At 64.3% G+C, this 25,307-nt stretch overlaps 4 protein-coding genes across 11 annotated transcripts; 3 read left to right on the top strand and 1 right to left on the bottom strand.

The window, feature by feature from the left end:
• Positions 1-288: 288 nt before the first annotated feature.
• On the top strand, positions 289-2,417 carry FOXH1 (forkhead box H1). The gene is made up of 3 exons (XM_004265269.3): positions 289-596; positions 892-996; positions 1,101-2,417. Exons 1-3 carry the CDS (start codon positions 423-425, stop codon positions 1,902-1,904), a joined length of 1,083 nt encoding a protein of 360 aa, XP_004265317.1. The 5' UTR covers positions 289-422; the 3' UTR covers positions 1,905-2,417.
• A 1-nt stretch (position 2,418) lies between these two features.
• KIFC2 (kinesin family member C2) lies at positions 2,419-9,488 on the bottom strand. Of its 5 annotated transcripts, none has more exons than XM_033420022.2 (18): positions 9,063-9,487; positions 8,814-8,895; positions 8,482-8,633; positions 8,214-8,352; positions 7,951-8,075; positions 7,794-7,859; positions 7,577-7,705; positions 7,070-7,153; positions 6,841-6,955; positions 6,654-6,763; positions 6,156-6,264; positions 5,888-6,045; positions 4,113-4,217; positions 3,909-4,030; positions 3,689-3,812; positions 3,453-3,582; positions 3,111-3,367; positions 2,419-3,020 (listed from the first exon to the last, which is right to left on the bottom strand). In XM_033420022.2, exons 1-18 carry the CDS (start codon positions 9,228-9,230, stop codon positions 2,766-2,768), a joined length of 2,430 nt encoding a protein of 809 aa, XP_033275913.1. In that variant the 5' UTR covers positions 9,231-9,487; the 3' UTR covers positions 2,419-2,765. The 5 variants fall into 5 exon arrangements, with proteins under 5 accessions (XP_033275913.1, XP_004265320.1, XP_033275911.1 ...); XM_004265272.3 differs by having other exon boundaries at positions 7,070-7,147; positions 9,132-9,487; XM_033420020.2 differs by having other exon boundaries at positions 2,419-3,367; positions 9,063-9,488.
• A 529-nt stretch (positions 9,489-10,017) lies between these two features.
• TMEM276 (transmembrane protein 276) lies at positions 10,018-11,643 on the top strand. 3 transcript variants are annotated; one of them, XM_049700655.1, is made up of 3 exons: positions 10,018-10,387; positions 10,573-10,687; positions 10,853-11,643. In XM_049700655.1, exons 2-3 carry the CDS (start codon positions 10,595-10,597, stop codon positions 11,336-11,338), a joined length of 579 nt encoding a protein of 192 aa, XP_049556612.1. In that variant the 5' UTR covers positions 10,018-10,387; positions 10,573-10,594; the 3' UTR covers positions 11,339-11,643. The 3 variants fall into 3 exon arrangements, with proteins under 3 accessions (XP_049556612.1, XP_049556610.1, XP_049556611.1); XM_049700654.1 differs by having other exon boundaries at positions 10,020-10,431; XM_049700653.1 differs by having other exon boundaries at positions 10,019-10,687.
• A 139-nt stretch (positions 11,644-11,782) lies between these two features.
• ZFTRAF1 (zinc finger TRAF-type containing 1) lies at positions 11,783-25,133 on the top strand. Of its 2 annotated transcripts, none has more exons than XM_049700651.1 (4): positions 11,783-13,165; positions 21,733-21,971; positions 22,589-22,800; positions 24,367-25,133. In XM_049700651.1, exons 1-4 carry the CDS (start codon positions 12,800-12,802, stop codon positions 24,756-24,758), a joined length of 1,209 nt encoding a protein of 402 aa, XP_049556608.1. In that variant the 5' UTR covers positions 11,783-12,799; the 3' UTR covers positions 24,759-25,133. The 2 variants fall into 2 exon arrangements, with proteins under 2 accessions (XP_049556608.1, XP_049556607.1); XM_049700650.1 differs by having other exon boundaries at positions 22,571-22,800.
• The last annotated feature ends 174 nt before the right edge of the window (positions 25,134-25,307 follow it).

The raw sequence follows: 25,307 nt of genomic DNA, 5'->3' as shown, positions 1-25,307 counted from the left end.
CATCTGTTAAATGTGAACCTGGGATCTAGATGGGATAAAGTAACTGTGGGTCATAAGACCCTTCCAAGGGCTTTTCCTTACAGCTCTAGGGGGGGTGCCAAAGGCAGCCCAGCGGTGAGGAATGAGGCCTGGGGGGTGGCCGCCTGCAGCCCCCACTGGAATCTTTCCTGCCCCTCCCTTCCAGATTAACCGAAACCTGCTAATTGTGGCTGCCCTCTGCACGCTCCCCTCCCCCACCGCGTATTTCTACCTCCCTTGGCCTCCCCTCCCCTCCCCCTTCCATCCGAATGATAAAGGGCTTGGCCCGCCAGCCCCCGCCTGGCCTCAGGCCCCAGCTCTTCCTCACCACACTACCACACTGCCCCAGTGCCCTGCGCCCACCACCCGGCCGGACCCCTGCCCACGTTGCCTGCTTCCTCTGCATGGGGCCCTGCAGCAACCCCCGCCTGGGGCTCCCCGGGGGGGAGTCGCCCTCCCAGCACCCCCAGAGGAGGAAGAAGAGATACCTGCGGCATGACAAGCCCCCCTACACCTACTTGGCCATGATCGCCCTGGTGATCCAGGCCGCACCCTCCCGCAGGCTGAAGCTGGCCCAGGTGAGAGGATCCCCGCCCGCTCTCCCTCACACTCCGTGATCGGACCTGTCCCCGGAAGCGTCCTCCACCTGGCCCCTGCTCGGAGGCTCAGGCTCCGGCCTCCACCCCGACCTGGCCCTACCCAGCCATGCCAGTGGGGCCGGTCCTTGGCCTGGGCACCCAGGGAGAGAGCTAAAGCACTCAGGCAGGCCCCTTCCCGGCGAGGGGGGCCACGCAGAGGCGAGGGGAGGGGCAGCGTGGCACCCCACCCACGCGCCCCGGCTCACGGCGCCCGCTGCCCGCCCGATGGTTTCAGATCATCCGTCAGGTCCAGGCCGTGTTCCCCTTCTTCAGGGACGATTACGAGGGCTGGAAAGACTCCATCCGCCACAACCTCTCCTCCAACCGGTGCTTCCGCAAGGTGGGGCAGGGCGAGGGTCGGAGCCTGGGGGCGGGACGCGGGCGGAAATCCTGAGTATCCGGGGTCGTACAGCCCCACCCAAGCCTGCCCCCCTCCTCCACCAGGTGCCCAAAGATCCCGCGAAGCCCCAGGCCAAGGGCAACTTCTGGGCGGTCGACGTGAGCCTGATCCCAGCCGAGGCGCTGCGGCTGCAGAACACGGCCCTGTGCAGGCGCTGGCAGAGCAGGGGCGCCAGGGGAGCCTTCGCCAAGGACCTGGGCCCCTATGTGCTGCATGGCCGGCCCTACCGGCCGCCCAGTCCCCAGCCGCCGCCCCGCGAGGGCTTCAGCATAAAGTCTCTGCTAGGGGACTCCGGGGAGGGGGCGCCGCCGAGCAGCCCAAGTCGGTCAGGCTCAGTTCGCATAGGGGAGGAAGAGGCACCCACTCCAGTCCCCACCTCTGAGAGGCCTCTGTGGCCCGTCTGCCCCCTCCCAGGGTCCCTGAGAGCAGAAGGGGAGACTTCCCAGGGGGGAAACAGCAGGCCCTCGCCCCTCTCCCCTGAACCCAGAGCCTGGCCCCTGCACTTACTGCAGGGTACCCCAGGCCCTGGGGGACTCGCTGGTGGAAGCCACAGGGCCTCGCTTTGGGGGCAGCTACCTACCTCCTACTTGCCCATTTACACTCCCAACGTGGTGATGCCATTTGCCCCACTGCCACCCACCTCCTGCCCCCGGTGCCCCCCCTCAACCAGCACAGGCTATTGGGGGGTGGTCCCTGAAACCCATGGCCCCCCAAGGCTGCTCTGGGATCTAGATGCCCTCTTCCAGGGGGTGCCACCCAACAAAAGCATCTATGATGCGTGGGTTAGCCACCCCCGAGACCTGGCTGCCCCTACCCCAGGCTGGCTACTCTCCTGGTACAGCCTGTGAGGCTCCCAAGGCAGGGGCTGCTTTCCTCTCCCACCCTCTCCTGCCACCCTGAGGCCTGTTGAGGGGAAACTAAGGGATGTGTGGCTCCGCCTTGAGACACGAGGTACCAGCCGTGCTGAGAATCCGCGTGTTTATTGGACACTCCCGAAGAGCTGTGGCCCAGCTGGGCACCACCGCAGCCCTGATGGTCAGTCATGCCTCTCTTACCCCGAGAGGCAAGGCTGGAAGGAACAGGGCTGTGCTTGAAGTAGCCCTTCCTGTCCCCTTCCTGGTCCCACCTTCTCCAGCCCTCTGTCCATCTATCCATCCATCCATCCATCCATCACCATCTGTCACTTCCCCTCCCTGGCTCCGGGCTGGGGGAGGGTAGACCTGATGACCACCCCAGCCGCTCCATCCCTAAGTCCTGTCCCCCCTCCACTGTTGCCTGGCAAGAAGGTAGCACCTTTGGGGGGAGGGGACGGAGAATGGAGACCCTACCTGGTTTTGGTGGTGGTAGTGGGGAAGATAAGAGTAAAGGAACAAACGACATTTTAATGCAAGTCTGATGTTTGGTGATGGGGTAGTGAGTCTGGTGGCCACTTGGCCAGGGTCTGCCTCCGCGACTCTGGGATCCCCTGCTGTGCGCGGCGATAACAGCAGATGGTGATAAGCTAAGGGCCTGGGCCGGGGCGGGGGGGCGGGGGGGCGCGGTGGTGTGATCATTACCCCAGGCGGAACACTTCTGGGGGCGGGACAGAAAGGGGTGGACTCTGGGAGTCTGGGGGGCAGCGAGCCCCCAGACATCAAGGAGGTCGTGGGGGGAATAGGGACTTCGCTGCCTCTGCCGGCAGAGACGCGACCCAGACTCCTCGGGCAGGACTACGAAGGCAGGTCCTCCGGCGGTGCCAGGGCCGAGCTGGAGCCGCTGTCCAGGCCGGGGCTTGGAGGGCTGCCGGGCGAGGGCGTGGCGGTGCAGGGGGTCCCAGAGAGTGGTGTGTCGGTGCTCAGGGAGGAGGGCGTCCCGGAGCGCGGGGCCCTGCGGGGCCTAGCAGGCCCCAGCTCCACTCGCCCCACTCGCTCGGCGAACTTGAGCGAGCACACGGTCTCGCCGAGATCCTCGGGCCGCGTGGAGACCTGCGGGGAGCGGCGCTGGTGGGCGGGCCCGGGTGGGCGGCGCCTGGCATGCAAACGACCCTCCCGCGGGCCGCGGCCGCCTGGCCCCACCTGCAGCAGCAGCACAGCGGTGGCGCCAGGGCCCAGTGCGGGCTGCAGCAGGCGCGTGAGCTGCGAGTCGCGGAAGGGCACGTGTGGCCGGCGAGCCCGCAGCGCGGCCATCACTCCTCCCAGCGCCAGCAGCGAGCGGTTGATGGTCCGAGCCTCCCGCAGACGCTGAGCGCCGTCCCGGTCTTCATGCGACGTGCCGGCCGCCCCTGCCTTCCAGGCGCGCTCGGACCCTGCCAGGTCCACTAGGTGCAGCGTGCCTGCAGGGGCGAGCGAGCCCGGCGTGGAGGGAGGCCCGGTCTCGGGTGCAGCGAAGCCCCCCGCAGGACTCAGACGCCGAGGTACCTGCGGTGCCGGGACCGCTTGATGGGGACGCCGTGCGCAGCGTCAGCGTGACCAGGGCGTGCGAACGAGAGCTGTGCTGGTTCATGGCTGTGGCGGCGGTGGCCCGGTTGCTCCTCCCCAGGTTCAGCATCTGGAGGACGGAGGACAGGGCTGGCCTGCTGCGGCGTCCGCGGCCCAGGTGGGAGTACGGGGGGGGGGGGCTTGGAGGGCTGCGTGGCCCCACGGGGCACCCTCACCTGGTGCAACGACTCCAGATTGGGCACGTCCCAGTGGGTGAGGCCAGCCACCTGGATCCCCCCTTCGCCTGCTGGGCCCTGCCTCACTGCCAGGCGCTGGGGAGGCCCTGGGGCTAGGAGGTCCCTGGCGAAAAGAGGGAAGGCTCTGTTGGGGGTTCTGAGGGGCGGAGCCAGAAGTTGGGGCCCCGGGCGGGGAGGAGGCACCGTTTGCGGCCCTGACCTGACAGCCTCGTTGTAGATCTCCACCATGCTGAGGGTCACGTGGTGCTGTCCCCCTGTTCCCATCTCCCGGAACAGTGACTGCAGCGCCCTAGGAGCTATGCCAGGGTCCTCAGGTGGGCCCTGGGGAGGGGGTGGGGTGCCTCATCGGGCTCACATCCCAGCCACTGGCCCCAGGAGCCACCCAGACTGCCCCCTTTCCCACCTCCATGCTGTAGGTCTTTCCCGTCCCTGTCTGACCGTAGGTGAAAATGCAGACACTGTAGCCTCCGAGGCAGGACAGCACAGCCGACTCCAGCTCCCTGAAGACCTAGGAGTAGGAGGGGTTGGGAGGGGCCCTAAGCCCCAGGACCTGGGGCAAGGTGTGAACAAAACTTGATTCCCCTGGAAGGAGGCTGGCTCTAGGGGAGCACAGTGGAAGAGTGGATCTCCCAACAGACAGGTGAGGCTCCCTGGAGAAGGTGGCATTTGCCAGAATTTGCCAGGCAAAGTAGGGAAGGGACGTGACAGGTAGCAGGAACAGGTGATGCAGAGTATTGATTGACGATTGACTGCTTGGAAGGCTTGGGGGTGTAGCAGGCAAGAGCCCAGACCCTGGGCTTGATGGCCAAGTTCAAACCCTGGGTGTGACTGGAGGCAAGTCACTCATCTTGCCCTCTGTGAGATGAGGGCTATAGTGGCACCTGCTGTGAGGATTAAGTGAGAATGCAGACCGAGAGGACTAGTGCAGCACTTGGCACATGAAAGATGAACCCAGAGGGTCCCATGTGTGGAGGCTGGTGGGCAACCAGGATCCTGGAAGTCGGGCCCTGGGAGGGTGCAGAGAGGCAGGTGAAGGGGAGATGGAGCTGGGACTTGCGTCCTTTGGCAACTGGACACCAGCAGCAGCCTCTTGAGCAATGACACAGTCGGCCAGCTTTTGTGCCCAGGTGGCGGGTAACCACTGGGCTGTCAGATCTCTTTGAAATTTTGGTTGCCAGCTACAAGGGCAGAATCCAGAATTGCCAGTGAGGTTGCTAGGATTCCATGACTAGAAAGGAGCGTCGGGGGCGCTACTGCAGACAGAGATGGGGAATACAGGTGAGGGAGCCCAGTAACAGCCCTTCGGCTCTTTCAGCCAGAAGTGGAGGACCCTGTCTAGGAAGGCTACCCAGAGGACAGTAGACGAGGGGCCCCTGTTCAGGGCTGCAGTTGGGATGGAGGCTGAAGACAGGGTGGGGGTGGTATGGGGGGTAAATAGAGGTAGGTGGAAAACGGCTGCGGTGCCCCAAAAAGTGAGGAAGGGAGTACCTGCCAGGCACTCTCATCACAGTCTGTCCCCGTGAGGCCAGCACAGGTCTGGGTCTCTGATAGCTCTGCCCCTCGCCTCACCCCCTCCCAGCTCTCAGCCTTGTTTCCTGAGCTCTAGTTGCAAGTTGGTGTGCAGTGAAGATAGTGTGCAGGAAACGAGGCAGCGGGGGGCTGGGGTTGGAAGCTCACCTGTGGCCCCCCACTCCCCTTGCCAACAAAACAAGGAGAGCTACCCACCCTCAGAGCTGACCATCTCTGGACCCTGGGCCAGGGGAGTGGGCAGTCAGTGAAGCCTGCGGGAAGGAGGTCACAGTACTGACCTCACAACAACAACAGCACCCCAGCCATGCTCCACAGCCCCCTGAGTAACCATCACCTCAAACGTGTTCATTTTCCTTCGTTTCCTGGCACAAAGTTACTTTTGAAAATGTTAATCTTCCTGTTTAAGCCATAAAGTCTGTCCCCCCCAGCCTGCAGAGTTTGGTGGGGGGATGCAAAGCGGAAATCCTGGAAAGAAAGTAGGTGCCCAGCTAGCATACCAGTCCTGCCTCCCAGACCCTCCGGCTCCCTCCCCTTCCCTGCTGGAGTCCAGCCGCCCTCTCTCCTGGGAGGGCAGACAGACAGGAGCCTTCTCTGGTCTCCAGGGAACTCTGAGTGACAGCTGACACAGGTGAAAGGGTGGAGCATCACCTCCTCCTGGCTGGCGTGTGGAGGGAAGACCCAGTCCAGGCGGAAGCGACGCTGGTGCCCTCGATAGCAGGTGGTGACAGTGCCACCCGGGCCGGGCTCTAAGCTCACCAAGTTGGAGGGTGTCCCTGGCCTCAGCCGACAGAGCACACGGATGTTTCCTGGGGTGGAGATCAGATCAGGGGGCTGCCTCCCAGATCCTGAAGCATGGAGAGCCCCCATGTCCCCCACCTCTGCTGCCCCAGCCCTTTTCTCCCCAAGCCTGCCATACCCTTGAGCTCCAGCAGCCGCCCTGGGCATCCAGTTGGGGGCCCCTGCTGTGCCTCAAGGAGCTGAGTCCCAGCCCCGCCCGCTGACAGTGCCCCCAGGGCCCACGATACCTGGGGGCACAGAAAGGTGAGGAAGGGGAAGGCAGTGGGAAGAGAGCGAGGGATGGGGTGCTGAGGGCAATATCCACCACGTGGCCCCCAGCTGTGGGGATCCACAACTTTCAGTGGCTTCAGACCCTTGGGGCGTCATTCAGTGGGCCTGGGATGGAGCTCAGGGACCCGAGGAGGACCGTGGGCTTCCTGGCAATCCTGTGAGGGATTCACCGTCATCCCAGTTTGCACAGAACACAGTTGTTCTGGTTCCAGAACCTAAGATTTGCAGTAGACGAGACAAGACCCTGGGGCTGGAAAGGAAGGGAGAGCAGGGGTTCCCCAAGGGAAGGCCAGTGACGAGGCTGCACAGAGAACAAGTGCAAGGGAGGGGAGCGAGTGGTCCTGACCTGGCCCCGGGCTTCGCTCAGCGAACCCTGGCAGCTCTGGGTAAAGGTGCTGACCAGTCCTCGGAGATCCCCACAGCCCTGACGCAAGCTGGCCATGCGAGCACGAAGTCCTGGGGGCAGGAAGGCTGTTGTGAGGGAAAGCCCAGACCCCACAGCCTTCCCGTGAGCTCCGGAGCCCAGCCCTTACCTGCCAGCTGCCCGCGCATCTGCTGCAGCTCCCTCCTGCACTTCTGCTCAGCCTCCTGCTGGAGCTGCCGGAGGGCCCCCCGAAGGCCCTGAAGCTGCACCTCCTGCACCCCTAGCTGCCCCACCCAACCCCAGCCCTGTCACTGAGGAAACAGGCACTTACCAGGCTCTGCCTCAGACACCCCCTCCCCAGAGCCCCAGACTTCCCAGCCCCTGGGCCCAGAGCCCACCTGGACTCGGAGAGCTTCTGTGGTGTCCTGGGCCTCTTGAAGCCGGCTCCGGAGCTCCAGCAGTGCCTCTGCCTCGTCCTGTTCCTGCAAAGGGAGTGGGGCAGCTGAAGTGTGGAGCCAGGAGGAAACTCAGGGAGGGGCACTCCAGCTGTGCCGTTTTACAGATGAGAAAGTCAAGTCGACAGGGGCTCACAAAGCTGGTCACACACCCGCCTCCCAATCCATGCAGGGCTCCTTTCCCCACGTCTCTCTGCTCTCCTGGAGTCAGTCACTGGGAGAAACCATGGACTGAAAGGAGGGGATTCTCCCATGGGCATCAGCCTCCTTGAAGGGGCTACCATGCATTTGCCACCCACAGTCCGGGCCTCAGGTCTGAAGGGTCAGAGGGGGCTCCCTGCCTCTGCTCCAGTGAGCGCAAAGTCCTGAGAAAGCCCAGGCAGTGTTGCTAGAGACCAGGGTGCAGGAGCCCCGGGCTGCAGGGACAGTGGCAGCTAAGGAGCAGGATACCTGCGGGGCCCTGTTGGGGGGGGCGGGGCCCCAGTGCAGCAGGAGGTCCCGAGTAAGGCTCAGGCTCTGTTTCAGGGCCTTGTTTTCCAGAGTCAGATGCTGAACCCTTTTCTCCGAGTCTGTCGCCCCCTGGGAGAGAAGGAAGCCCTCAAAACTCACCTGGAGGCTGAGACCCTCTCATGTCCCCCTTGTCCAGCCCCCACCCCAGCAGCCTCACCACTCCCACACGCAGCTGGCCCAGCTCCTTCTCCTGCAGTTCCAGCTGCTGCTTCAGCTCTTCCAGCTGGAAAGGAGGAAAGAGCACCGGGTGGAACGCCTCCTTCCAGTCCCCTTCCAGACCCCCCCAACCCCCCACTGCCTCCTGGGCCCCTCACCTGTCCAAGGATAAGCTGTCCCAGCCGCTGCCAAGCTCTCTGGTCCTCCTCTAACTGAGGAGGCTGCTGCCCCTGGGCCTCACCCCTTGGTGAAACAGGAGGGCTTTCTTCTTGGGATGGGGATCCTGGGGTGGGGTGGACCCAGTCAGGACAGAAGAGCTCTCTGGCCTGAAGGAAGGGACACCTCACATCTGGCTGCTAGGGTTCTGGTGGGCGTCACTCCCTGGACAAACTCCCTCTTCAACTCACTACTCCTTACGCACCAGCAGGAGTGGGGGGCTGCACCCCTGAGGCTGGCTGCGTCGCCTGGGGCAGGACCTGCCTCCCCCTGGGGCTCCGAATCCATGCCAGGAGGGCCAAGAGCTGACCGGTCACCGTCAACAGTGGGGGAACATCACCAGGCTGGGAAAGAAATAGAAATCCAAGTGGAAAAGGATGGGGGCCGGGTGGAGAGGATACAGGCGTATGGATGGAAATCAGTAGGCCTGAGAACACAGAACAGGTTGTCGTAGAAATCTCAACTCTGCTTACCTTGCTCAGGTCGGCAGAATTCCCGAAGCTCTCTTCCGCCCCCAGCTGGACTGAGAGGAACTCCGCAAGACGCACGAGAGCCTCCTCCAGTGAGACCTCGGCCGGACGGCCCTCCGCTGCCCCTCCCGGCCCATCCTCGGACTCCGAGCAGCCTGCGAGGCAGTGGGATGGGTAGGCGTGCTGGGTCACGTGTCGGATGCTAGGCCACTAGCCGGCACCTGCCAGCTCCCTCCCTCCCAATGAGGGCACGGGCACCCCTGCATCTCTCGGACGGCGGCGCTCCCTCGTTGCCCCGGGAGACGCAGCACTCCCGATGCACCAACAGTACCTACCGACCAGGCCGGTCAGCTCGGTCCACAGCTCTGCGGTGGGCTGGTCGGGGCGGCGGCGACCCCCGGGCTTGCCGCGGGCACTCTAGGGAGGGAGCGGGGGGGAGTCCCTGAGGCGAGGCCAGGCAGCCCGTGGGGCTCCCTGCCTCCGAGAACTGAGCCCGACGGGCTGGAGCCGGGCTCTCAGCTTCCAACACCAGAGACGGGGTCCTCGGCACGGCCCCTCCCCCGCGTCAGCGCCCCGGGACCTACGCAGCGCCGGCCTGCAAAACCGTTCTCCGGAAGGGGGTCGCCGGCCGAGCTGCGCCCGCCCCCGCTCACCTGGGCGGGGTTCCCAGGGTCGGCGGCCGCCGCGGCCCCGCCATCCCTGCGAAAGAGGCTGTAGAAGATGTAGATGAGCAGCGAGTAGAAGGCGTACATGAGAGCGCGGGGCGGCAGAGGGCCCCGCTTCGCGCCGCCCCGCGTCCCCGCGCCCCAACTCCGCGCCCGACCGCTGCAGAGCCCGTGCGCATGCTCTGGCGGCCGCCCCCTCGGTACGGCCCCGCACCTCCTCTTCCAGAATCCCTACCGGTCCTCTGCGAAGGACCCCCGCGCGGCTGTACCCACTCAGAGCCTTCCGCCCGCAGGTGTCCGACCTTTTTTCCCCTCAAGCCCCTTTCTCGGCCCCTCCCCTCACCGCCGCTTCCACCAAGCGCTCCCCTCTCCGACCCTCCCCTCCCGCCCCTTCCTCCGACCCCTCCCCTCCACCTCCTTCTCGGCCCCTTCCTCCAACCCCTCCCCGCGCCGCCCTCCCCTCCCCTCAATACCCTTCCTCGGCCCCGCCCCCTCCTCAGCCCCTCTCCTTACCGCCCCTTCCTCCAACTCCGCCCTACGTCCTCCTCGGCCCCTTCTTCCAACCCCTCCCCTCAATGCCCCGCTCCTCACCGCAGCTTCCTCCAATCCCTCTCCCCCTCCCCGACCCCTCCCTCACCACCCCTTCCTCAGCCCCTCCCCTAGAAACCCCTCCTCTCGCCACCCTTTCCTCGGCCCTTCCCCTCATCGCCCCTTCCTCCAACTCCGACCCGCCCCTTCCTCCAACCCCACCTCTCACTGCCCCTCCCCTCACGGCTCCTTCCTCGAGCCCCTTCCCTCCCCCCAAACCAGCGGGCGTGTGCGTCCAGTACCAAGCAAAGACCCCTTCTCCTAGCCCCGCCCACTCTTACAACCCAGTCTAGCTCTCCTCCACGCCCGCGACGCCCCGGCCCCGTCCCCCCTCCGGCCGCTCTAGCCTCCGCTCCTCTCGTTGGTTGGCGCGGGGCCGTCGCACACCCGGCGCGGGAGGCGGAGCGGCAGCCAGAGGGCGGCGCGGTGGGCTGATTTGGGCCTCCGCTCGCCGCTGCGCCGGCGTCGCGCAGCTCAGCGGTCTCTGAGTGCCTGCGCCGTCGCTCTTTCCGGGCCGGGTTCCGAGGACGGCGGCTCCCCGAGCGTGGGGCCCTGCGCCCCTCTCCCCCAGGCCCTGCGCCGACTTGGGTTCCAGGACGCCAGAGCTAACGCCCACCCAGTCCAGGCCCAGCACCGTCTTTTCCCGGCGGATTTAGGTTCTTCTTCCCCAAAGGTTGTGTCCAGTGGCCTCAGGGCTCCTGTGAGTTTCGGATGAGCCCATAACAATATTTAGAAATGGGGTTCTGGAACCTGGGAATCCTGGAGAGACACCCTTAGGGCCCCCTGTCGCCGGCTTCTACGTTCTTCTCCAAAGTTGAGGATCCTTTTCCCGTTCCCTCAGACTCACTACCGCCCGACGTGTCATGGCCCCCAGGCCAGGGCGCGAGTGGAGCTCCGCCCTGTCCCACCTGGCGCTGGGATCAGTGTCTCTGTATGCAGCCCTGAGCACTGCCCAGGTGAGTACACTGGGGCCGGTCAGGGGCATAGCCCACTCCCAAATCCCTAGAGGGTGGTGGGAGGTAAGTGTGGGGGCCCGACTTCTGTGAGACCTTCAGACCCTTCCCTGTTTAAAGGGAGGTCCTGGCCTCTTTTCCCCACATCTCCCTTCCCTGTGTTGACAGGCAAATCGAGGGGCCGCTGCTGGCTTCCTGCTCCAGGCCCTGGCTGCTGCCACCATGCTGGCCCCAGGGCTGGGCACAGATGAAGACTGTCTTGCTGGAGACTGGGTGGCCACTGTCATTGGCCTGCCCCTCCTGGCCTTCGATTTCCACTGGGTGAATGGGGACTGCTCCTCCGCCAACCTGCTCCTGGGAGGAGGCATGGTCCTGGCAGTGGCTGGTGAGCACCTTGGTGCTGAGGGCCGCTCTGTGGCTGGGCAGGCAGTGGTGCTGGTGGTCGCAGTGACCATCCTCATTGTGGCTGTTTTCACGACCAACACTTATGGAATGTTGGGGGGGGTGATGCTCGGCGCCGCAGGCCTCCTGAGCCGGCTGGAGGAGGACAGACTGCTGCTGCTGCCAAAGGAGGACGTCTGTCGCTGGGCCCTGGCCGGAGGCAGCTGGGCCTACCACCGGGCCCTGCACACACAGCGCCTGCAGTGGGGGTGATGGTTGGGGACAGCAAGGCGAGGCTTCTGCCCTGGCTACCACTTTCCCCTCATGGTTCTGCTCCTAGGGCCTCCTCCTCTAGGGAGAGACTCTCCTTCAACCGAAGCCAGCTTGCTGCAGAGTGACTGGTAAGGGGGCAGAGTCTGGGTACTATCTTCTTCTCTAGCGCAGTGTGAGGACTTGCCTAGACCAAAATGAGGGGGACTGGGTCCCGGGCATGTTTCGGGGCCTGATTCTGGGCGGGCCATAGTTGTGGATCCAGAGAGAGGCTTGGTCTCCAATAAACCTTAGGGATTTAGCAGGAATATGGACTCTGCCTATTCTTGAGTCGGATTGAGAGGGCCTCCAGTGAGCTTCCTAAGGCTCCCAGGGCAGCAACTGGTTTCCCTGAGCAAAGGAAGGCAATGTGCTGGAACCAGCCCTGGGGGCCTCACTCAACTTGGCCTGCCGGCACCTTTGTAAGGAGGACCCCTGGACTGAGAAGATACAGGAGCCCTTGCTCTCCTGGAACACGGTGGAGTTCTGAATATCCTTGCAAGGTCTGGCTGGTGGCCCTATGGGGCGGTGACCTTAACCGGCCGCCGGCTGGGGTGGGGGCAGGGGAGGGCCGCACCACAGCTGTTCCCAGAAATGTACATCCCCTCCCAGGGCTGACTCGACCTCTACCCGTTTGCCCACCGGCCTGTGCAAGGCAAGTCCTGATTTCCTAAGACCCTCGCTTTCCTCAGCGGACGCCTCTTCAGCTCCCAACCCCAGGGTTATGAAACGGGATCGGGCAGAGCAGTGGGTTAGATTCCGGGTCCAGAGTCCTCCCTTGGGGAGTCCCTGCACTCGCGTCCTGTGGAAGCACATCTCTTCCCGCACAGGAGGGGAGAGGTGGCCGGCAGTTTCTCGCTCCGGCCAGAGCCCCGCGCACGCTAGCCTGGGCGTCCGGGGACAAAGGCGCAGGCACATCTGGACGTGGGGGTCTAAGGTTGCCCTCCGTTCCGGGGCACCCAAGGCGTGTGGTCCCGGGCCGGACTGGCGGGAAGCACCGCGCTCAGCCCTGACGCCAAGGCTATTCGGGCCCCAAAGATCGCCCCTCAGCGGGTCGCCCGGGGCCCCGCCCACCTTATGCAGGGGCGGGCCCTCGTGTGCCCATTGGTTCTGGCCGTCGCGCTGTCTCCCCGAGCGGCCCTCCCATTGGCCTCGCTCCGCTCACGTGACTGAGAGAACAAGGGGGCGTAGGCGGCGGCGGGGTGGGGGAGCGTACAGGGAAAACAAAGATGGCGGCCGCGCCGGGGTCGGTGGCCGCGGCGGCTGCGGGGCGACGCGCGGGCCGAACCCACTGAGGCGGCGGCGCAGGGAGCGGGGCTGCGGGGTCGCGGCGGCGGCGGCGAGAGGGCGGAGGGAGCGCGCGGCGCCCCTAACCTCTAGCCGCGGGAGCGCGCCGGCACCCGCCCGCCGGGCCGGCCGGCCGCGATGTCCGGCGCCGAGGAGGCCGGCGGGGGCGGCCCGGCCGCGGGGCCTGCCGGTGCCGTGCCGGCCGGGGTCGGGGCCGGGGCCGGGGTCGGGGCCGGGGCCGGAGCGTCTGCGGGGCCGGCGGCGGCGCTGGGCGAGGCGGCGGGGCCCGGGATCCCAGACGAGGCGGGCCTGGCCGGCGCCCGGCAGCTGCAGGAGGCGGCGGGCGACTCCGATGCGCCGCCCAAGAAGCGGCTACGGGCGGCCGAGACGGCCGAGGCGGCGGCGGCGGCGGCGGCGGCGGGCAGCGGGAAGCTGGAGGAGCGGCTCTACTCGGTTCTGTGCTGCACGGTCTGCCTGGACCTGCCCAAGGCCTCCGTGTACCAGGTAGGGCCGCCGGCCAGACCCGGCTCGGCTCCAGCCCCGCCGCGGCCGGCCCCCCGGCACCGCGTCTCCTCGGAGGCCAGGCCCGAGCCCTGGGGCCCAGAGGTGGGACTCTGGCGCCTGTTCGGAAGCTCCTCATTCTCGTCCTCTGGGAACTTTCCTGTTTCCTGCTCTGAACCTCCTTTTTTTCTCGTTGTGACTGCCCTTATTTCCTGATGGGAATCTCCTGTCTCCCACTTGGACGCCCCTTTTCTTTCCAGGTTCCCCTGTTGCCCCTTTCTCAGCACTCCTCAGCCCAACCTCAAGCTGACCCCAGAGAAAGCTGGCGACAGATGCCCGTGCTCCTCCCCACTTCTGAGCCTGCTCCGCGCAGCCCTGAGCTCCCTGGGCTCCGGGGGTCCCTGGTCTTTGCTCTTCCTCAAGTGTTTCTTCTCAGTTCTTTTGCAGACACCCGCCCCCCCAAAACCTGTCCTCATGCTCGTCCCGTATCCCTTTACCCTTTGGTGTGGAAGAATCCCCTTCCCTTGTCACTTCTTTTTGGAAGAAAGTTGAGAAGGGAGGGGCTCACCTCTTTGCCCTCCCCCACCCCTTCCCCTCATTCCTGGTCTGGATGAACTGCCCACATCAAGCCCCACAGCCTGGGTCTTTTCTCCAGTCCCAGCCCCCGCCCCCGCCCAATCCAGTGCTTTCTGGACGTGCTGTGCCTCAGGCTGGGTTCCTACCACATCCCACCTCACCCACACCAGGTCTGGCTTCCTAGGCTACTGGTGCTCCAGGAGGTCTGTCCTCTTCCCTTCTGTCTGAAGAGGCAGCCTGGTGACCGGACTCAAGAGTCCTTAACCCGCTCAGGGCTGCCAGAGAGGGTACTTAGCCCAGGGGGTCTCACTCGTGCACCCCGTAGCAGCAGGGTCACACTCTGGTCCCAGGGTCACTGCGCAGCGTTCTGCTTTCTCCTTTGTGTGTCTCTCTGCACGTCAACCCCCATCTCTGATTACCCCCACACCCCCAGCCCCTTTGAGGAATGAAACAGGTACCCTGTCACCTTTTTTTGCATTTACAGGAGCTGGATATGGCCGATGGGCCTCGTCCCCCTGCTTATGCTCAGAGTGAGGGCTGTGGTGCGAGGGCCATTTTTGTAGTAAACAGGGCAGGCTATTCTGAATTGCCATTTCCCCAACCTCTGGATCTCCAAATCCTTCCCGCTCTGGCATGAGTTTCCTTTGGAGGATCCCAGTGTGCCTGGGTGACGGAGGGAGAAGAGGCATTGGTGGGGAAGTGGGTTGAGTTCTTTGGGGAGAGGACACTGCCTTTCAACCCACCCTCCTGGGCTTTGGGAAGTTCCTGGCCGGAGGCCCTAGCTCAGGAGTACCACAGGCCTCCTGGCCCAGTGCAAATTGGGGTAGCGCTTCTCATAACCGCCTCAGCCTTGGGAGTGCACCTCAGGACTTGTCCTTTCTCTGGCCTCTTTGGCTTGCCCACGACCTTTTGATCCTCCCAAAAGCACTCTTCCTTCCTTGGGCCTTGAGTGAGAGTCTAGGAAGCCAAGCCAATGGTGGGGGGGTCCCAGGGGGATTAAGGGGTTCCTTATGTCTCTTCGTGTGAGTGGGCTGGAGATGGACCTGGCATGAAAACCGGCCATGTGGTACCAGCTCTGGGTCCACTCAGCACAGAGAGCTGCATTTCTGCCTCTGGCCGGAGCCCCTGGTGACCGGGCCTCTGAGCTTGGCTGCTTCAAACCGGTCCGCACCGTGCTGGTAGCTGAGCTCTGGGCCGGCAGGAGGCAGGTGGCTGAGCAGCTCTGATGGGGAATGAAGGCTCTGGGCCAACTGGCCGGTGGCCTTCCCTATGGCCTAGTGGACTCTGCTCAGTGGCTTCCCTGGGAACGGGCCCGCTGAGTGAGGAGAGCCCACCAATGCTGAGCTGTGGGTTTTGGTACAAGCCCTCTGCCCCACCTTCATTCTTCCCAAGTGACACCCGGGCCTTGGCAGGGAGTTGATTCCCTCTCATCTCTAGAGGCTGGGAGAAAGCTTTAGAGCGTGTGATCAGTGGGAGAGCCCTTGGCCCTAAAAGGGTTGGCTGGAACCCTGCCACGGGTCAGAACTTGCTTTGGCTGCTGGAAGACCTGCCGTGTGATGGGGGCCCATGGGGCATGGATGCACAGCCGTGCCCACCCTGGAGCCTGGGGTGTGAGGTGCCCGAGGGAAGGCTTCTTGGTGGCTCCTTGCTGTGTGCAGTGGTCCGCATTACCCTCACAGCCACCCTGCATGGGGACATTTATTGGGGGGGGATTGAGATGGGCCCGGAGGCCCACCCCATTGCCTGGTTGGCATCAGAGCTGGGTTTGCTCTCAGGATGATTTGGTCAAGGACAGCACAGGTTCCACATGAGCTGCCTTGAAATGAGGACGCAGAGCTCTGTGTGCCCCTGGTTGGGGCCCACTGCTCGCCAACGCTTCTGGGCCTGGGCTCAGCCCCTCCGCTTCTGCTGGCCTTCTTTGGTGAGTCACGTTGACGGGCTGTCTCTGGTGGACCTGCTGCAGGCATGTGGTATGTTTTGCTCTCTGTTCCTATAGGCAACGTTTTGCCTGACCCCACCAGGATACGTGGTTCGGGGCAAGCACCGGCAGTGCTCCGCATCTGAGGGCTGTTTCAGATGGTACCCAGTTCTGGGGTGAGGAGAAGAGCCAGTGACCGTGCTGAGCCCTGCACGCTGTGCCTGGCACTGGGGCCACAGGAGCATCTCCATGGGCCTCTGGATGTGGCTGGGTACGCAGTAACTCGAGAGCTTGCTCTCCGGCTACCAGCCCCTGCCTCTGTGCCTCTGGGGAAGCCTGGGTGGTGGTGAGAGCAGACACGGGCTGCACGGTTAGGCTTGGTCGCCTGCTCCCTGATCTGAGCCCCACAGTGTCGGCTCCGCCATGGGTCCAGTACATCACACCACCTGGGTCGGGATTCTTGCTCTGGTGTCAGACCAGGGCCCTCGTGCAAATGGTTCTCGCCGTGACCTGCGTTAGGTCAGGTCAGGTCAGGGCTGGGCTACAACTGGTATGGCAGGTGCTGGCTTTGATGTTCTCCGTGTGGGTGTTAGGTGTATTCTTGGTGACTGGCCTGACAAGGTGTGCAGCCACCTTCTAGGGTCCTGGGTGGGCACGGCAGCGGGCAACCAGCTAGGGGTAGGAGGGCCGGGGATGCAGCAGTGACGTGCACATAGGAGCTCTGTGTTGGAGCCGGCAACGGGCAGCTGTGCTGGCACCTGCTCTGAATGCAGCCCTGTGGCCCCAGGGCGATGTGAGCTGGGTCCTCTGCCTTCTTTGGGGGAAACACAGCCTCAGTGGGTGGTGCCTGGATCGTTGCAGCCGCAGCCTGATCCCTGACCCCATCTGGGACTCTCCTCCAGCCCTTCACACAAGGTGGACCTGGCCCTGACCCCGCTCGTGTCAGCTGAGGCCCTGAGCCGCAGACCAACATCTGGAGGGAGGGGCCGCAGAGCTCTCCCACCCCGACTTGGTTCTCAGCCAGGAAGGCTCCTGTGACCCCCACTGGGGCGGAGGAGTAGGCAGGGGGTCTTCGTCACAGTATGTGGTACCAACTGGCCTCTGGCTCCTGTGCCCACTGCTCCTGCCTCAGACCTGAGCCCCGCCCCTTCAGCCCATTGCTCTCCTGCCCCTGCTGCCTGGGTGCTCTCTCCTGTCCCTGCCCCTGCCCACTCCTGCTCCTCGTGGGCCCCACTGAGGCAGCACCCCTGCACCGAAGTCGTCTCCTCTCCCTGCTACAGGACGCCTGTCCCATCCCACCTGCCTGGGCACTTGACACCATCTGTCCTGTGGGAGGATTGAGGGTGTCCTGCTGCGCTTCCTGTCCCCGCCAGGACTCGGCTCAGCCCACTTGGCTTGGTTAGCTTGTTGGCAGCCATGTGGGTAAAAGGCCCAGGAAGCAGGGGTGGCTCCACCTCTGCTTGCGTCCTGGCCAATGTGGGTGCCCGCCTTGGGGAGCTTCCAAGTGCGCCGTCTTGGCATCTGTCGACCTGCCTGGTGCTGCAGACTCTGTTCAAGGTGATGTTTAAGGAATCTCCAATGGGGCTGCCCACCCACATGGCCTGGGACCCTCTTCCCCAGCTCCAAGACTATGACTGGCTCATGCTTTGAGAAAAAAGCTTTGAAAATATATCTGCTTAGCTATCCAAGACAAGGGCAGAGGGAAGAGCACGCTTCTGGTCTCTGACTAGATGCGAAATTGTGCTTTTTGTAGTGGTGGTTTGTCACTTGAGTTACCTTTTGATCCAGGCAGCACCTGGGCTCTGAGCAAGAGCCTGGCTGCAGGTTTGACGGCCCCCACCCAAGTCCCCGAGTCTCAGGGTGCTGTGACATCAGGAACTGCTGGCCCAGAACTTCAAACCCAAAACCTGGTGGAAGGTTGCAGTCCTGGCTTCCCCTGAGACACTTGTGTGTCTCAGACCCTGCATGGTCCCTTCCGGGCCCCTTGATGGAAGAGGTCAAGGAAACCTCAGGCCGAGTGTGCAGGGGTGTGTGGGGTGCCGTGAGGCCCTGCTGGGCCTGGTGAAGGGGGGCCTCCAGCTGGGCCGAGGGGCACTTTGGGGGTGGGTACCCTCCGCTGTGCTTTGGAGATGGGGCTGCTCACATGAGTCTGGGTGCTGAGCCTTCCTTTAGTGGTAAAGAGCGGAGTTGGGGGGCACCCCAGGGTTTGAGGGGACTGTGGACTCCAGGCCTAAAAGGCCTACTGATTGAGGACTTGGCCCCCAGAAGCTGGGGGCCATTTTCTAAGACCTGCTTTTGTCCCAAGGCCCAGGGGCCAGGGCTCCTCCTCAAGAGTCCGGACAGTTCCTTCAGCTCCCCCAGGGGGAAGCTGGTTCAGATAGAGGCCCCAGCCTGCATGGCCTGGGTGCACTGGGCAGGCAGGGGGAGGGGCTGCTGGGCGATGTCCTAGGGGCAGGGACAAATGCCCACTTTTGGGCCATTGCAGAGGGGCTTGGGCTGGGGCACAACTTGGTGGGGTTGGGGAACCCAGGGTTGAGAGAGGGAGAGGGGGTTTTGCTGAAATCACAGGCTTGTGCCTGGAGTCCTTCCTGAGGCTTCTGGGCAGGGGCTGCATGAGGGGCTAGCTGGGTTCTGCTGGGTGATGAGTGTGGTGCCAGGCATTAGTTCTCTGGGCACTGCGTGTCGCACTTGTGGTCCTATCCTACCTCTTCAGTGCGTAATAAGGCCAGTCCTGTCCCTGTTGCCTTTTTTTTTTTTCAGCTGCACTGTGTGGCATGCAGAATCTTAGTTCCCCGACCAGGGTTCGAACCCGTGCTCCCTGCAGTAGAAGCACGGAGTCTTAACCACTGGACCGCCAGGGAAGTCCCCTTGTTGTCTTTTTTTTTTTTTTTTTTTAATTTGGTTGGGCTGGGTCTTAGTTGTGGCAGGCGTGTCCTTAGTTGTGGTTTGTGGGCTCCTTAGTTGTGGCTCGCAGTCTCCTTTGCTGTGGCATGCGAACTCTTAGTTGCAGCATGCATGTGGGATCTAGTTCCCTGACCCAGGCTCCCTGCGTTGGGAGCGCGGAGTCTTATCCACTGTGCTATCAGGGAAGTACCTCCCCGCCCCCTGTTGTCTTTTGTGCCTGAGAAAATTGAGGCCCGGAAGAGGATGTGACCAGCCTCAGAGCATACTGCTGGTGACCTGTGGGATCTGGCCAGCATCTGTCCTGGGAGGGCCTGGGAGGCCCTACAAGGTCCTGCGTCGTGGAGCCCCCTCCGTAGCCCTCCCTGTCTCTAGGGTCTTCCTGGCAGGTGGTGGGAAGGCAGCCCATCCTGGGCACTGCAGGAACTGCTCCTTGGAACTGCCCAAGCTCTCTGGGGCTTGGCCCTGGCACGTAGCGTGGGGCACTCTGACTGCCCTGGCTTGTGCTGTCTGTCAGAGGCTTGGCGTATGGCCAACGCTGTGCTGAGCCCTCTGGGGCCCAGCTTCTGGATGGGCAAAATGGGGCAGGTACAGTCCAGCCCGACCACCGCAGAGGCCCTGGGCCAGGCCTGCGTGCAGAGTTGGGTCTTGCTCTGGAGGCCGAGGGGGAGCCTGGCTGGTGGGGAGGGCTCTGGAGCACGGTGACTCTCCTGCTGTGGACAGACTGCCTGGGCTGGGTAGGTGCTGGGGCCAAGGCTGGCCACCTGGGTCCACCGAGAGAGCGTACCTTGGGCAGCCGGTAAGGGACTAGCCACGTGTGGACGTTGGCTTGTCCCTTGGCAGGCCGGCAGCACTTGGGGCGTCTTGCTGGTTAGCCGCATTCCGATTCAGAGCTGAGCTGTTAGGGCTGGAGGGGCAGTGCCCCCGCCTCCCCAGAGCCCAACAGAGGGTAGGTGCCCTAGTACCTGAGCCTGTGTTGGGTCTGGAGGCTCTGGGGGTGTGGGGTGGGGACTGGCCCTGGAGGCTGGGAACTCCTGCGGCCCCCAGGTTCTGAGGAAAGGCCTGCCAGTGGGGTGCGCAGGTCACACCCTCTGCTCCAGAGCAGTGGGCTTTCAGGGCAGCGCTGGGAGTGAGCAGTCACACAGTTGGCAGCCTCGGGTCCCTCAGGACGTCCCAGGACTCCATCCCGAGTCTCGCCTGCAGGCCCACGCCCTGGCTGGGCCACCAGAGACAGGAGAAGCCAGCTGAGTTGGGCCCAGCAGTGGCTGTCGCTCTCTGATGAGGCCGTGGGCCCTGCCTTGGGGCATGTAGAACTAGAGCTGGCCACACTGTAGTGTGGGGTCCCCAGGCCTTCCTGGCTTCTTCACTGGGGTGCTAGGCAGCGGCTGGCACTTCAGCAAGCCCAGTGCTGCCTTGTCTGGCCTCACTTCCGGGGGCCCTGCAGCTTCTTCCTCCTGTGACTGAGTGCTTCCTCTCTGCCTTCTAGAAGCCATAGCGATTCTCTCCCTGGGGCTGTGGCACGGTGAAGCCAGGCCCTCTTGGGCTCAGGCCCTTGGCGGGGCTTTGAGAACACATGTGACCTGGGCTCTTGGTCTGGGCTTCCTACAGGGTGGCAGCAGCCTATGGTGCCGTGTCCCCCCACCCTCTCCACTCATCGCGTCTCTGGCTTCTCCGCTGACCCCGGGCAGTGGACGGGGCAGACTGCTTTTCCTCCCTGGCCGCTCTCGGGACCAGCCTCGCTCCACAACCCCCAGCCAGGCTGTGTGTCCAGAGCAGTGCTGGCCGGCCCTTGCCAGTCCCCTCCTCGTCTCGCACATCTTAACTTTTGACCTGACTTAGAAATTAAGATGTGAGTGCAGCCGATCTAGGGTGTTTGTGTGGACCTGGATCCTGACTGGGGCCTTTGTCCCCGGCCCCACCACTGGTCCTCAGCACATAGGTCCCATCACTCACTGGACCCCAAGCACGACCCGCAGGCGCTAAGAGTTCACTCAGCCTCTTGCAGCCCTCAGCTCAGGGTGCACGGACCCCTGGTGTTTACCGAGGACCCCATCGTGTGCAGGCGTGGCTTGGCAGTGGCCATGTGAGTCCCTCTACCACACTGGATCCCAGTCGCAAAAGGGTCCTGGGCCCCAAGGAAGCCTGTGGAAGCACTGCCTGCCCACTTGCCCTCAGCCACTGGGCGTCTCCCAATGGAGATAGGTGCCCTCGGCGGGGGGGCCCACACTCCCACCAGTGTTCCCCGGGCTCCAAGACTGCCGTGTCTGCCCTGGAGGACACAGCTTGTCTGCTCTTGCACCTCTGGTTCCCGTGTGGGCCTCTCCTCCCCCAACCCCGTGAGCCCCTGCAGGCCCAGGCCCATAGCCTGCCACGTGTCTCAAGGGCACCAAGTGGGTGCTCAGGAGGTGTGTGGAGCCAGTGAGAGAGCCGAGGTAGCTGAGCTGGCAGCCCACTGTCCACACGCCAGGACCCCCGGCAGGGAGGGGCAGGTCGCCGACGGTGTCGTCTGTTCCTTGGATCCACAGGCTCAGCCAGGGAGGGGCCTGGCTCCTAGGCCCAAAGCCAGCAACGCTCCTGCGGGCGCACGCTGCCCACGTGCCCTGTCCTGGGCCAAGTGGGCCTCCCCGCCCACCACGGCTCTGTGCCACCGGTCCTTGGGAAGGTCCCCTCCAGGTAGCCAGCCCCACTGGGTGGGTGGCAGCTGCCTGCTCACCTTTGCGGGCCCAGGAGGCTAGAGTGGCGGGGCCAGGCTGAGGGTGCAGCTGCCTCGGCATGGGCAGCTGACCGAGAGCCCGTGTTCCGTGGGCGTCCCTGAATCAGGCCCTGTGGTGGACTTTGGGGACAGTCTCCAGCCCCTGGATGGGAAAAGCCCCTGTGTGGCCCACCCAGTGCCCGCCGGTGGGCCACCACAGTGAAGAGCCCAAACCTCTGCTGCCAATGAGGGCCACCTCGAGACCCGCCCTCTCCATGGGGACCCTGCTGGCCGCGTGCACAGGGCTCCGGGAGGACAGCCTGGCCCTCCCTCGGGAGTGGGAGTGGCAGCCTGTGCTTGTCGGGCAGCAGCCTGCCCGCGGCCCCTGCACCGCAGCCCCTGGGAGGGGCCGGCAGTGGGGCGGGCGCGCGTCTGCGCGGCCCTGCAGGTCCGTGAGCTTCATCTCCCTTTCCTTCTCCGCAGTGTACTAATGGGCACTTGATGTGCGCTGGCTGTTTTATCCACCTACTAGCAGATGCCCGGCTGAAGGAGGAGCAAGCCACGTGCCCCAACTGTCGTTGCGAGATCAGTAAGAGCCTCTGCTGCCGCAACCTGGCCGTGGAGAAGGCCGTGAGCGAGCTGCCCTCTGAGTGTGGCTTCTGCCTGTGCCAGTTCCCCCGCTCCCTCCTGGAGAGGCACCAGAAAGAGGAGTGCCAGGACAGGTAAGCACCTGGGCCGCCTGGCCTGCCTGCCGGGGGCTTGGCTCCACACACGCCACCCGGTGGCGACCTCACAGGGCCGGGTTAGTGCAAAGCTGCTCAGGTCCCAGGCCGTGGAGGGGGCGGGCGGGAGGCTCCACAGACTCGGGGGCTTAGATCTGCAACTGGAAGCGTCTGAACGTTATCCTGACTCTCCAGGGTTCCTTGTGGCTGTGTGGTGGCTTCTTCCTTAGAGACTGTCCGTGGTGTCCCCGGACCAGGAAAGTGTGGCCAGCACAGGGGCTCTGGGAGCACAGCGTGATGGTGCCACTAGCACCCCAATCCCCCCCTCCAGGGGGCCAGGCTGCCGAGCCTCCCCTGGAGTGAAGCCACGCGGGGCCCAGGACCGTTGTGGAGAGAGGCCCCATGGCAGTGGGTGCAGGGGGCGTGCACACGCACAGCTCACACATGCCCTGCTCCTTCTCAGGCTCTCATGCACTCTGACCCCTTCCTGAAGGCCGGCACGTGGGGAACATGTCCTTCAGGGAGCAGTCTGTGTGAGCAGGGCTGGTTGGAGGCCCACTGGCACAGCCACCTTCCACGGGGCGCGGGTGTGACCGCAGGGCTCACCTCCTCCCCAGGGTGACGCAGTGCAAGTACAAGCGTATCGGCTGCCCATGGCACGGCCCTTTCCACGAGCTGACAGTGCACGAGGCCGCGTGTGCCCACCCAACCAAGACGGGCAATGAGCTGATGGAGATCCTGGACGAGATGGACCAGAGCCACCGCAAGGAGATGCAGCTCTACAACAGCATCTTTAGCCTGCTCAGCTTCGAGAAGATCGGCTACACAGGTGAGGCGCCCTGCTGCCTGCTGCATGCCACCCAGGCTGGGGGTGGGGCCGGCGGCCGGGAGCCGGGGGAGCCATGGGGTCTGGGCAGTGGCACAGGCTGCACCAGATGGCCAGGCTCTGGACAAGCTCCTGGTGAATGGGAGGACATCTAAGGGAGAAGAGGGGCTGGAGGCTGAGCCGGGGAGGGGCCGGGCAGGACCCTGGGGGCACCTGCATGGCTCTCACAGAGGCCCTTCCCACCTGTCCTCCCCACCCCGGCCCTGCTACCCCAGCAAAGTGGTGTCCTCACCGTGTGGGGCTGCACAACCTTGGGACAGTTGGGGTCTAACCGGAAGGTGGGCATGTCTTGGGGGGTTCTGGGAGCTGAGGGCCTGCCCTGCGGAGCCAGGGGCAAGAAGAGCACTCGTCATGGCAGGTCCTACCTGCAGGCGGTTACTGCAGTGGCCACGGGCTTCCTGAGGCCAGCGAGAAGATGGTCAGGGCCGGGGCTCCAGAACGAGCTGAGGGTGCCCGACTCAAACTGCTGGGAGTGGATGCCCAGGGATGGGCAGGCTGGACTGCGCCCAGGCCCACTGGATCTCTCGGGCTCTCCTGGCCGCCGCCACTGCCTTTGGACACTCTGGGGAGCAGAGCCTGGTCTAGACACAGAGAATAGCGAGAAGCCCCTGCTGTCGCTGGAGCTGCCGGGGGTACTCTGGCCCTATGCTGCCCGGCCCACACCAGGCGGCTGGCTCCGAGCGCCAAGGGCAGTCACGGGCAGCCAGTCAGACTGTGCCGCCTGGACCGGGCCTGGCTATAGGTGGGGGCCTGCGGAGGCCAGGGTCTCAGCACGAGAAGACCGTGGCCGCTGGGCAGTCGTAGCCTCAGCTGCCCCGGTGGGCACTGTGTCACAAACAGTCCAGGCCAGGCCTGGAGAGTCTGGGTGGACCGAGGCGTCGTGACTGCAGCCGTGGCCGGGCAGGGAGGACTGGCCGCCTCTGTGGAGGGACTCGCCAGCCGTGGGCCACGGGCTCTGCCGAGAGAACTGTGTGACGGCAGTCGCCCACTGACCGACGGGCCCTTCGGCTGGCCGGCAGAGCCCAGCTCCAGCCACGCAATGGCACTCTGCCTCGAGGCCCAACACACCAGCCCGGCCGCCGGCTTTTCTGGCAGCTCTGTATCGGAACCAATAAAGTACACTTGTTCACAGAACTGCATCCTGTCTGTGTGTCTGCTTACCCCGGCCCCCTGGGCGGGGCCTCTCCCTCTGCTGGGCCCTGGGGAAGGGTGAGGAGGGAGGCCTCACCTGACCTGGGGGTCAGGCGGGGCTGGCCGTTCACCTCTCGCAGCCTCTGGACTCTGCCGCTAACGCGTGTCACTTCTGTTCGTAGTTGTTTCCCCAAAGCTTGCGTGCGCCTCCGTTTGCCATAATTGCGTTTGATTTGCCTTGTGACAAGTAGAGCCCGCTGTGTCCTGGTAAGTTGCCTTCCTCCCTGGCCGAGCCCGTGTCCCCGGCCGGCTGGGAAGGCGCTGCCCCTGGCCCTGCCTGCTCTGACCGCCGGCTCCCCGGCCTGTCTGTCTCCACAGAGGTCCAGTTCCGGCCGTACCGCACGGATGACTTCATCACGCGCCTGTACTACGAGACGCCGCGGTTCACGGTGCTGAACCAGACGTGGGTCCTAAAGGCGCGCGTGAACGACTCGGAGCGCAACCCCAACCTGTCGTGCAAGCGCACGCTGTCCTTCCAGCTCCTCCTCAAGAGCAAGGTGACGGCGCCCCTGGAGTGCTCTTTCCTGCTGCTCAAGGGCCCGTACGACGACGTGAAGATCAGCCCTGTCATCTACCACTTTGTCTTCACCAACGAGAGCAACGAGACGGACTACGTGCCGCTGCCCATCGTCGACTCCGTGGAGTGCAACAAGCTGCTGGCCGCCAAGAACATCAACCTGCGGCTCTTCCTGTTCCAGATACAGAAGTAGGCGGCCCCGCGGCACTGCCCGCGCCTGCCGGCAGCGGCCTCACGGCGCCATCGCCCATCTCGCCAAGGAGAAGGAGCAGAGGCGAACACTGGGACGTCTGCATGCGTGTGCGAAGGTGGGAGCGCCCCCCTCGCCCTCTGCCCCACCTCCCCTGTCCCGGGCGCTGGAGGCCGGGCCACCGCAGAGGGGACGCTGCTCCGGGACCCAAGGGGCGCGGCGCAGCACGGCAGCCTGGCCCCGGCCCCTACCGCGCAGCGGGCCACACGCCTGCTCTGGGCCACACATGGGGCTGTGCACGGCCCCTGGGCCGGGCTCGGGGGCGCTGACCTCAGACAGCATATTTGATTGCAATTAAAAAGGCACCCTTGTTTCCTACTTTCTGTTTTGTTCGAGGGGAAGGCGTGGCTGTAATTGGACAGAATGGGGTCTTCGGTTTGGCCAAGGGTCAGAGCCCGCCCATCCCTGTGACTGCACCTTCACGTGCCCCGCCCCAGAAGAGACTTGGAGTTGCTGCCCCCTCTGTCACAGGCCTGGGCAGGGGAACGGGCG

This window comes from Orcinus orca, chromosome 17 (genome assembly GCF_937001465.1).
Source record: "Orcinus orca chromosome 17, mOrcOrc1.1, whole genome shotgun sequence".
Classification (NCBI taxonomy): domain Eukaryota; kingdom Metazoa; phylum Chordata; class Mammalia; order Artiodactyla; family Delphinidae; genus Orcinus; species Orcinus orca.
The sequence above is the reverse complement of the archived record's forward strand: the minus strand, read 5'-3'. Positions and strand labels throughout refer to the sequence as shown.

Excerpts from the sequence above, each read along its gene's own strand:
- FOXH1 (XM_004265269.3), top strand. The coding sequence starts at position 423 with ATGGGGCCCTGCAGCAACCCCCGCCTGGGGCTCCCCGGGGGGGAGTCG. Across the intron at positions 597-891 it reads GCAGGCTGAAGCTGGCCCAG|ATCATCCGTCAGGTCCAGGC; the intron begins GTGAGAGGATCC and ends CGATGGTTTCAG. Across the intron at positions 997-1,100 it reads CCAACCGGTGCTTCCGCAAG|GTGCCCAAAGATCCCGCGAA; the intron begins GTGGGGCAGGGC and ends CTCCTCCACCAG.
- KIFC2 (XM_033420020.2), bottom strand. The coding sequence starts at position 9,230 with ATGTACGCCTTCTACTCGCTGCTCATCTACATCTTCTACAGCCTCTTT. Across the intron at positions 7,860-7,950 it reads GACAGCTTATCCTTGGACAG|CTGGAAGAGCTGAAGCAGCA; the intron begins GTGAGGGGCCCA and ends CCTCCTTTCCAG. Across the intron at positions 6,046-6,155 it reads GCGGCTGCTGGAGCTCAAGG|GAAACATCCGTGTGCTCTGT; the intron begins GTATGGCAGGCT and ends TCTCCACCCCAG.
- TMEM276 (XM_049700655.1), top strand. The coding sequence starts at position 10,595 with ATGGCCCCCAGGCCAGGGCGCGAGTGGAGCTCCGCCCTGTCCCACCTG. Across the intron at positions 10,688-10,852 it reads CAGCCCTGAGCACTGCCCAG|GCAAATCGAGGGGCCGCTGC; the intron begins GTGAGTACACTG and ends CTGTGTTGACAG.
- ZFTRAF1 (XM_049700650.1), top strand. The coding sequence starts at position 12,800 with ATGTCCGGCGCCGAGGAGGCCGGCGGGGGCGGCCCGGCCGCGGGGCCT. Across the intron at positions 13,166-21,732 it reads CCAAGGCCTCCGTGTACCAG|TGTACTAATGGGCACTTGAT; the intron begins GTAGGGCCGCCG and ends CCTTCTCCGCAG. Across the intron at positions 22,801-24,366 it reads CGAGAAGATCGGCTACACAG|AGGTCCAGTTCCGGCCGTAC; the intron begins GTGAGGCGCCCT and ends CTGTCTCCACAG.